The 11555-nt window shown below is 40.0% G+C and overlaps 1 protein-coding gene across 1 annotated transcript; it reads left to right on the forward strand.

Annotated features, from left to right (window-relative positions):
- Positions 1-8515: 8515 nt before the first annotated feature.
- Positions 8516-10711, forward strand: LOC308367138 (E3 SUMO-protein ligase KIAA1586-like; the record flags this gene model as incomplete). The annotated part of the gene is made up of 1 exon (XM_080840956.1): positions 8516-10711. One exon carries the CDS (start codon positions 8516-8518, stop codon positions 10709-10711), a length of 2196 nt encoding a protein of 731 aa, XP_080697082.1.
- Positions 10712-11555: the final 844 nt, after the last annotated feature.

An 11555-nucleotide genomic window follows, 5' to 3' on the forward strand; every position in this document is an offset into this window, starting at 1 on the left:
TGATGTAATCATATAAGTAATTGCTAACTTTTCATGGTTATAACAATAACATCAAAACAGCATTAGAAATGTTAGTAATGTTAACATTTTGCCCTAAAATATGTGCATAAGATTTGAGAAATATTATACAGTGGATATTGTTTTATGTCTAATATATATGTGTTATGTCTAAGTGCATTAACCTGCAGGTTTGAGCTTGACATCATAAATGTTGAGGTCCACAGTCTTGCTCACCAGAATTGAGTCAACTGTGATTAGAATAAAGAAAATCAGTCACTTCCACATAGGGATGCATACCTAAACCCACGTTCAGGTTCAGGTCCGAATTCGAATTCAGAGGTTTAGGTTCAGGTCCGGACCTAATAAGTCCGGACCCGAACCCATGGCATAATTGAATATATGAACTGTTTAAAGTATACTATTAATATAAATACATACAAAACATTTGGCTTCAAACTACAGCTTTTTTTTTTTTTTTACTTCAAACTATGAACATTATATTAACTGTAAACAACAGTTTATAGTTTACTTAAATAAATATAAATAAGTACAAAAAACACACACACACTCTGCACACACTACAGCTTCAAACTTATTTTGCAAAAATATGAGCATATTTGCCTTTGGAGTCAAAAATGTATTATTTTGTTTGTATTGTATTATTTATTTCATGGAATTTCACCATTTCTGATACCTATCTTTTCTATCTGTTTATAGTTAATCTTTTTACTTGAACACACTGAGTACGAGAAAATGTGCACTTCCCCTTTAAGAGACTAGGATACGTTTTGCTGTGATCTCCGTTTATTTGTCAGTCTGAGGTTGCTGATTTGCTGTTGACCTTCTCCCCTCTTTTGCATTTGCTGCACGTCGCGATGTTTGAATCTTTTTGTGCAAAATACAGCCACACTTTTGACCGTTTACCTTTCGGTATTTTCTCTGTTAAAAGGTTTATGGCTAGCTCTGTTTGTTCTTGTTCTGTGAAATGCTGCCTGCTCTTCATTGTCATAAGACTGTTGCTATGAAAACACCAATGAGCAACACAGGACAAAGTTTATATTGGGAGCTAGGGCAGTTGTGATAGTGCCCCACGAAATCTGCCTGGCAAAAAAATACAAAATAATTCATATAGATCATAGTGACACCACTAACGTTACTGCTAGTTAGCTATCGCTAGTTTTCTACTGTTTTGGAAGCAGCCCCTGTGTTTCATGTTGCAGCCTGAAATAATTCCTGTTTATAAGACAACATTTTACATAAGTTTTCAAGATTTAGCTGCATGATTTGTTCCTGTTATTTATTTAAATCGGCTCAGGCACCGAAATCTGTGTGACATTTCGGTCTGGGTGCGTAACGGTATAGGAATGACTTTTTCCACCGCGAATTCCGCGACCTATGGAAGGTTTAAGATGATCTTGAACGAAAAGGATATAGTATGTGAGTGCTAGATTTTTTTACAAGTCCAGTACCGAATCACTGGGGTTTCGGTTTTTCTGGACCTGGACCTAAACGTTTTTACAAGTCCAGAACCGGTCCGGCGTACCGGTACGCATCCCTACTTCCACACATACATACAGTACTGTGCAAAAGTTTTAGGCAGGTGTGAAAAAATGCTATGAACTAAGAATGCTTTGAAAAATGTAAACAATAAATGTTTATTTTTTATCCATTTACATGGTAAGACTGAGCACAGCAACAAGACACAACGTAGTTATACTGCATCAGCAGGGTCTCTCCCAGACAAAGATTTCAAAGCAGACAGGGGTTTCAAAATGTGCAGTTCCAGCTCTTTTGAAGAAGACGTTGAGGATCGTAGACGCAGTGTTCAGCCAAGGAAACTTAATGCAGCTGATGAAAAACACATCAAGCTTATTTACCTTCGAAATCGGAAGATTTCAAGCAGTGGCATCAGCTCAGAACTGGCAGTGGTACCCAGGTACAGACATTTACTGTCCGGGGAAGTCTGGCCAGAAGTGGTCTTCATGGAAGAGTTGCAGCCAAAAAGCTCTACCCCAACAAGGAAACAAGGCCAAGTGACTGAACTAAGCACGTAAACATAGAAACTAGGGTGCAGAAACATGGCAGAAGGTGCTCTGGACTGATGAGTCAAAATTAGAAATATTTGGCTGTAGAAGAAGGCAGTTTGTTCGCTGGAGGCTGGAGAGAGGTACAATAATGAGAGTCTGCAGGCAACAGTGAAGCATGGTAGAGGTTCCTTTCCAGTTTGGGGCTGCATTTCTGCAAGTGGAGTTGGAGATTTGGTCAGGATGAATGGTGTCCTCAATGCTGAGAAATACAGGCAGATACTAATCCATCATGCAATACCATCAGGGAGGCGTATGATTGGCACCAAATGTATTCTGCAGCAGGAACATAACCCCAAACATACAGCCAATGTCATTAACAACTATCTTCAGCTTAAAGAAGAACAGAAAGTCCTGCAAGTGATGGTATGACCCCCACAGAGCCCTAATCTCTACATCATCGAGTCTGTCTGGGTTTACATGAAGAGACAGAAGAATTTTAGGAAGCCTACATCCACAGAAGATCTGTGGTTAGTTCTCTAAGATGTTTGGAACAATTTACCAGCCGTGTTCCTTCAAAAACTGCGCAAGTGTATCTGGAAGAATTGATGCTATTTTGAAGGCAAAGGGTGGTCACACCAAATATTGATTTAATTTAGAAATTTCTTCTGTTCCTTCACTGCATTTTGTTAATTTATGAAGAATTGATGAAAATAAACTGTTAACACTTCCATTTTTGAAAGCATTCTTAGTTTACAGCATTTTTTCACACCTGCCTAAAACTTTTGCACAGTACTGTACATAAATCACATACACATAGGGCTTATACACTACCTCAAAGACATACAAACATAAATCATATACACATGTGCTTGTATCATAGGTAGCAGCAGGGGCGATTCTAGGGAGTGTGGGGGCCCTAGGCAGAAATTCTTATGGGGCCCTACCGACCAGTGTTCATCACCCTAATGTTAGGCAAAAAAATATGATGCCGACGCGAAATGTATGAAATAAAAGCTTTTTTTTATTCAAAATATTAGAACGTGTTCCAAACATGAAAAACACTTATTTTTCACTGGAAGTGGATGATGCTAGACCTGATATGCAAAAAAAACAGGGTTTATCTTAAAGAATCTTTTCAGAGCATGTCACATGTTATCAATTGAGGTAAAATACATTGAACTCCAGAGGTGTAAAAAGTACTGAAATGTTGTACTCAAGTAAAAGTACAATTACTTTGATACAATTGTACTTAAGTACAAGTAATATTACCCATCTAAAAATCTACTCAAGTAAAAGTAAAAAGTAAACATAGCAATGGTCAATTATCGAAAAATAGTTGACCACATAACGTTCAAATGAATGGAGCATTCTACAGCATTAAGAAGAGCCATGTATGTTCATAAAGAATCTTTACAATTAATTAGCAATCAAACAGGTAGCAGCTACAGTTAACAATTCAAGTGGAACACTGGACTTACGGTTATCATCAGGGTTTGGTAGGGGCACTTTATCTGTCCGTTTCGTCATAAATTTAAGTAATGATCCTGAGGAGGGAATAGAGATAGGGAAGAGATGTTTCATTTTTCTCCTTGAGCATGGCTTTTATTGCTATCACAGCATTAACAAGATAAAAGCAACATTATGCAAATATTTTACCCTTCAGAATGGGTTAAGTGTGTTGCTGTGTTGCACTTGCTTAATGTTTGACTGTGTTATGAAAGTTGTTCACTAACTAGTTCGTCATATTGTCAAAGTAAGCTAATTTCAACAGGTTTTGCTATTCGTTAGCATCGATAGCGTTTAGCTATTTCTGCATAGGTTTGCTTTAACGCTAGCTGCTATTCAAGTTATTAGGGTGACAAAGTAGCCTAGCCACATTTTTCAATAACAGCAGTCGTCTGTTAATGTTATGCTAAGCCTAAATCATCCACTCCACTCCACTTACCGCTGTCTTTCTTTTTCTTTTCTTCATCTTCTTTTTTCTTCTTCCTCTTCTCACTACCAGATGTTGTAGTTATTTCTCTTCATTTCCCCTCAGCTTCGTTCTGTTCCGAACATCTCACATTCCCTAACGTTGTATCCATAGACATATAGAATTACTAGATTCATTATCCGCATTGCCGGCCAACGGAGTCGAACGTCCGCAGAGGTCGGCCATCTTACCCCGGGCAGATCGCTCACCGTAACATTGTGGTGGTAGTGAAAAATGTACTTTTTAAATAACCATAGCTTGCTCAGTTTTCAACCGATTTTTAAACGGGTTGGTTTGATATAAACGTCAGAGATGTAGCTATGACACTATATAAATATAAATACTTACAGTGCATGAAATGCCCCGTATTGTTATTCCTTCGTTTCTTATACTTATTATTCTTTGTACAGACTTCTGTGCTTAATTCAGCTCAAACACCTTAACGTAGAAACTTCATTCAAAATGTGTTGTGTAGGTCTTGTAAAGGACACTAGGATTATGTATTTCTCATATTTTTAAACGTTATACTTTTTCATTAAAGAAAAACTAATAAAATGTTTCCCATTGACTTACATTGGGCCATCATGACGTCATAATATGTCTTTAAACTGGCTTGCAACTGTGCTTCACTGACAATAATGATATAAAGTAGGTACAATATTTCCCTATACAAATATACATCAAGAAATGATGCATGTTGAAATCCCCACCCTGTACAGAGTACATCTCTTTATGACACTGCATACTTATGAATAATTATAATTATAACCATGGGTTTTCATGTGAAAATAACATTAAACAGAACAGATAGGTGTAATAAATACACACATGCACAAGGTGTTTTTATTACCTGAATACAGTAAAAACTCAGGAAAACCATGACAATGTACAAGCACCGCCTCGCCATCGAAAGAGGCAGACACAGGCAGACCTGGCTGACCGGAGAGGTTGTGGGTACTGTACTTTTACAGTAAATTACTGGCTACTAGTTGCATTGCTTTCACAGTAATTTCACAGTTATTTATTTTAAATATTTCACAGTAAAGTACTGTACATGTTTCACAGTAATTACATGTAAACATTTCACAGCAAAATGCAATGCAACTACTGTTGTAACTTCACAGTTGTCATGCCATTGGATTACTGTGATATAGCGGTATGTAGCTGTGGAATTACATCGTCTTGCTGTATATAAATTACAGTAATTATCTGTTTTGTTATGCTTTTTACTGTAAAGGTAATGCAACTAGTAGCCAGAAATGTACTGTACATTTACAATTTAAATAACTCTGCAAAATACTGCAAATTTGACTTGTAAACTGTGATTTATAAAAATGCACACGACAAATTCACATTTACAAAGACCACTCAAAGTCCACGCCTCTCCTTCGAGCCTTGTTCTGAGTAAATGCCCAAGATGCACCTGTAAACAATAAGCAAAGACAACTTTCAGTTTTACAGATTTTATATTGCATTGTTTTTAAAGGCACATGCAGTGGTGCTGTCAAGCTAAAAAGGCACCGGATGCCTAAAAGAGCCCGGATGATGTAATGTTGACTTTCGAACGACTCTTGAGTGACAGTTGCTATGCCAACGCCAATACGTCACCCTAACGCGATTTACCTCAGAGCATCTTGCATCGTACTTTGCTACCTGAGACCAGCTTGCTTGTATTTGACCTACAATAAACCAACCAAAACAACCATGTGCTTGATGTTTGACTTTGGTAGGAAAGTGGTTGATTCGCTAGTTGGTTATAGTATCAAAGTAAGCACATTTCATTAGCTAGCTCGTGCTAGTGTAACGAGCTATCTTGTTAGCTTGAAGCTATTCATCTGTTGTGCTTAAATTAAGAAAGTCCTTAATGTGTTGTGATTTAAGACATATCTGACGGCACCCACAATTAAATTTGAACAAAACAGGGCATTGTTTGCACAACATTTTACTAAAGAACAATGGGGGCTTGCTAGCTTTGACATGCTAGCGGACATTGCTAACTTACAGGTTACCAGCAGGCAGGTGTAGCTAAAACTTTGTATTCGCTTAATATTGTGCCTAAACGGATACTATGTACCCCGACACTTTTTGGCTATCAGTCAGAGAGTCTCAAGAGTAGTTCGAAAGCCATCAGCTACGTTTTAGTCGCTTAATATTGTCGCACAAAAGGAGGAATTGCTATTAGCAATATAGATGCTAGCGCGCGAAACCTGTTGATGTGTGCTTACTTACAAAAGACCGGCAGCCAATATTAAGCGTGTAAAAAGTACCTGATGGCTTTCGAACAACTCTTGAGACTCTCTGACTGATAGCTAAAAAGTGTCCGGGTGCGTAGTGTCCGTTAAGGCACAATATTAAGCGACTAAAAAGTAGCTGATGGCTTTCGAACGACTCTGAGACTTAAAGCTAATAAGCGCCCGGCCTACGTGGTGACCGGATTACGTAATGCTAACGTTGGCATAGAAACTGTCACTCAAGAGGCGTTCGAAAGTCAACATTACGTCACCCGGGCTCTTTTTGGCATCCGGTGCCTTTTTAGCTTGACAGTGCCCCTTCCCCTTTAACCAAATCGTACACCAAAGAAATTAGTATTGAAAGCCAAGCCAGATTGATATAAGAAATTGGCTTCCATCGTAGGGCAAAGACCTTAAAATACAGTTCATAAATATATTTTAAGAAAATATCATCCTTAAATATAAATATCAACTATAGCAACTTTGTAGTGATTCATGAATATAAGCTTAATTTGATCAAAATGTAATTTGCTAGTTTGATGAAACATTCAATGACGGATCAGAGTACAATAGTAAAAAGAGAAACACTTATTTTCCCCATCAGATGAAATCGTTTTTTGCCCCTTTGGCAAGGTGTTCTTTTTACCTCAACAGCCTGCTCCACTGTTGTTAACTGGCTCTGAAAAAGAATGGAGAGCAATTACTGACAGATACTGAGAGATAGTAGTGTAGCAAATACTCATGCATATCCTTCCTATTGACATGTAAAGACCACCAAATGAAAACACATAGTTTGCACCTTCCTAAGATATAAAATACTGTATTGTCTGTGATGCGAGCTTTTTGGAGAAACACAGCTTTGAAATTACTTAGTTGCTGCAGCTGGAGGCTAACATTCGCTCACTTTTGCGCATATTTGCGCATATTTGCACTAATAACTGCGTATTCTCGACCAAATAACTGGCACGCTATGCTTCTTAAAGACATCAGGGGACCATTACGAAAACACGTAATTTGAGCTTTCCAAAGATATGAGGCAAAGCTTCGCGGGGGAAACGCCTTTAAAATGACTTAGCTGGTTACTGCAGCTGGTGGCCAACGTTAGCTAACTTTAACTTTCACGCTAATTCGCGTATTCTTCATCGAATAACTCGCACACTTGATCCAAAACATCGTTCATTTACTAACCCAGACAACAAACAATATTATAAAGTTGTGACAAGCTGTCTGTCAAACTTACCTTCGAGCTCTTCTATCATCCTCCGTGGATCCAAGTTCTACTGTCTCTTCTTCAGCCCACAATGCAGCGCAGTTGTTCAAATTTACAGTAATGTATTGGGTTATCTCAAAGGAGGATTTGAATAGAGTATATTACTGTGGAATAACAAAATGCTGTGAAATCACTGTATCATTTTTTTTCACAGTAACTTACTGTGTCTATTGATTTCACAGTAAATTCTACATTACAACATGATATTGTGATTATTACAGTTAAAGTATGTAAAGTTATAATACGATAATTTATTGTGAAATAGATAGGTACTTATATCTGTATGGACAAATTCTTGTGTCCACACAAATAGCTGGAAAGCTACAAACAGTCCTGAAAATCGTTCATGTTAAGTTGGATATTGTAGCGATCTCAGTCACTACTTTACTTCAATGTTCTTCAATGACTTGGTCGATGCAATATTACCGTTATTCGCTAACAAATATCAACAGCAACGAAATCAGGAACGTCTATTTTTTTCAGTTGACAAGATCATCCGCATAAAACGTGTTGTAATCATATTCATAATTATGATTAAACTCGTTTGTACTTTTGTTAAATTACATGGAAAATCCTATTGGTTTGTTAAGGTTTACTATGGGCAGGGGCGAAGTTTGCCACCCGGAAGTAAGATATTTGTTATTGTGACATCATGCTGAATTGTCGTATATTGTACATACTTAGAATCAGGGTGCGATTTGCCGGGGGGGATGGGGGGGATTTACCCCCCCTCTGGTTTTTACATCCCCACCTCTGCTGGATGAATTTCAAACATGGGGGGGATAACCCTCAATTATATATAAAAAAAAAAAACAATGAAAAAAAAGACAGGTTGTGACCGCGTTTTCTTACACTTGCTTACACCGCTGGCACTTACGTTCACTTTACCCAAACTGTCGGCATTCTCAGAATTCGCGAACGTCCCCATGCACATAAACACATTGTATACATTGTAACAATAACAATGTTTTTAACATTACATACACGGAAATTAGCAAAGCCAGCTAACTGTACAATGAAACGAGTCCAGAGCAGCATATCATCCTTTTTAACAGGACCCGCGCGCAAAAAAACCCCTCTTACCTCTACACAACTTAAGGCAGTCACAGTGGACGAAGTTGAAGGGAATGACCTACCCCAGGAGAAGTCCGGTGATGAAGAAAACTCCGACGTTGATCGTGATGGTGGTAGCGTCTCGCAGCATGTGGTTGGTGGCTGCATAGAGCCGGCACGATTTGCTAAATGGCAAGAGGGTCGAGAGTGGCTAACGCTGTCAATCGACGGGTCAGTCAAATGCACAGCTTGCTGCGAAGTGAGGGGTTTAGGCCCTAACACTGATGAGCGCCTTCGCATAGACCCTGCCTTTGTAAATGGGATAAAAGCAAAGTCGGCCAAAAAACTAAATGACAAAATTTCAAAGCACGGCAAATGTCAGTCTCATGCCATATGTATCAGCATTCTGCAAAAGAGGCATGAGGAAGCAATCGAGAGGGCCAGAGATGTCAGTGTAGGTCTGTGGAGGAAGAAAAATGAGGAGAGACTAAAGGCCACTGCGTGCTGTATACGGACGGCATACATGATTTGTCAAAATGACCTGTCATTCAAAATGCAGCCACCCCTAATTGAACTGCAACAACTAAACGGGGTGGATTTAGGGTCCATGCTGCACTCAGACAAAGCTTGCTGCAATATGCTAATGTTCATTGCTGAGAAGATGACAAGCCAGTTGGTAGAATACATTAAAAAAACATCAGTGAAATTCAGCATCCTCATAGATGAGAGCACGACCGTCTCAAATAAAACATGCCTCATCGTTTATATCCGCATGCCATTTGATGGAGAGGTTTGCAACTTTTTTTACCAACTGATTGAACTGCAATCCTGTACGGGTTCTGCCATACGTGACACTTTGCTGGAGACCCTCGAGAGCCATGGCATCAGCAAGGACATGTTGCGCTCCCGATTAATTGGTTTCGCGACTGATGGGGCTGCTGCTATGATGGGTCGATACAAGGGAGCTGCCACTCTCCTGCGTGAGGAGATAAACGCTGACCTGACAGTCATCCACTGTATGAACCACAAACTGGAACTTGCAGTCCATGACACAGTGAAGCGCATAACAGAGGCAAGTCATTTCCAAATGTTTACAGACTGTCTGTATGCATTTTTTTCTCAGAGCCCGAAGCATACCCGAGAACTGGAAGTTGCTGCCTCCAATTTGGGGATGCATGCTCGAAGAATAGGCAGAGTGTTCGATGTGCGCTGGCTGTCCTCGTCCTGCACATCCGTGACGGCTCTCTGGGAGAGTTATCCAGCTTTGGTCCGTTTCTTTGCTACGCTGGCTGAGGACAACTCCAGATCCAACATAGAGAGGGCAAAGTGTCAGGGAATCCATTCCAAGATGACCAAGTGGATCTTTCTGATTGAACTGGCTCTTGTGAAAGATGCACTTGAAACCCTCAAAGCCTTGTCCCTGTTCCTGCAGAGGAGAGATGCCACTGCCGTTCAGGCCCATTCAGAGGTGAACATCGCCGTGAGAGCTCTGAGGTCGATGAGGCTTGCTGACGGCATGAACTTCAAATGCCTGAAAGAGGAAGTTGACAGCATGCAAACATTTAAAGGGGTAACTATCTGCCAGCCCAACGATGGAGATCGACAGAAGGCAAGTGCGTTTCGCGACCGTTTCTTCATCTCCCTGGCAGACAACGTAGAGCGCAGGCTAGACGACAGTGGAGTGATTGCTGCTTGTGCTGCGCTAAACCACTCAAGCTGGCCCACAGATGAGGACGAGCGCATGATGTTTGGGGATGACAAACTTGTCACCATTCAGAAAACTCTAGCTGTTGAGGTCTCAGACATCCCTTTGCTTCTGAAAGAGTTTCGAGAATTTAAAAGCCACGGAGTCCAAGGTGACAATCTCCGCCAATTGTTTTCTGCCGTCTCCACTCTCCCCGTGTCAACAGCTGAGTGCGAACGTGGATTTAGCGCCATGAATCACATCCTCACTGATGAGCGCAACAGAATGAATGTGTCCACACTGAACGGTCTTCTTTTCATCGCTGTCAATGGGCCAGACGTGCGCTCGTTCCCTGCTCAAAAGTTCGCAGAGATGTGGATAAAAGAAGGGCGACACGCTGCAGATGACACCCCAACTGGGAAGCCGAAAAGGCCACACGAAGTCCGACATCAGAGCAAACTATTCGCTCAGTGATTTTTTGTTTTACAGTCTGAATGAGTTGCCCGTTGGCCTTATGTTCACTTGATCGGCCCATTTCCGGTTATTAGGCCTATGTATTGCTTGTTTTTTTTTTTTTTTTTCATAATAATAATAAAAAAAAAAAACATCCCCCCCTCTGGTTTTTGGACAAATCGCACCCTGCTTAGAATAATTATTCTATTGTTTAGAACATTAAATGATTATTCATATGTATATAGTGTCATAGCTACATCTCTGACGTTTATAACAAACCAACCCGTTTAAAAATCGGTTGAAAATTGAGCAAGCTATGGTTATTTAAAAAGTACATTTTTCACTACCACCACAATGTTACGGTGAGCGATCTGCCCGGGGTAAGATGGTCGACCTCTGCGGACGTTCTAGACTCCGCCGTGAGTTATCTAGTAATTCTATATATCTATGGTTGTATCCACCTGTTCTATCCTGGGCTGGATTTTGACTGGGCAAAGCCCATGTCAATCAATCCAATCGGAATTTTGATACGCAGTCTTCTTTACCTACACTGCCCTGCGCTTGGCCCTCTACCCATCTACCCTGCATCTACCCATCCGAGTCCGAGAATTAATTTGTTCATTGAAAGTAAAATAAGGTGTTATAATAAACACATTATTTTACTATACACATGCATATTATATGCATGTATCATTCATGCTAACCTATATCGTGCGTAATCGATGGCATGGATATTTTCACAGGGATCACAACGGTACACACCGTCACCATGAGACTTTCTCATTCACTCCTGGTCAGAGAGTCTTCCCTCTCCGAAAGCCTATCCCTTCGTTGCATTACACTCCATAGACACATATTTGGGTAC

The sequence above is a fragment of the Sprattus sprattus genome (assembly GCF_963457725.1).
Source record: "Sprattus sprattus genome assembly, chromosome: 6".
NCBI classification, from domain to species: Eukaryota; Metazoa; Chordata; class Actinopteri; order Clupeiformes; family Clupeidae; genus Sprattus; species Sprattus sprattus.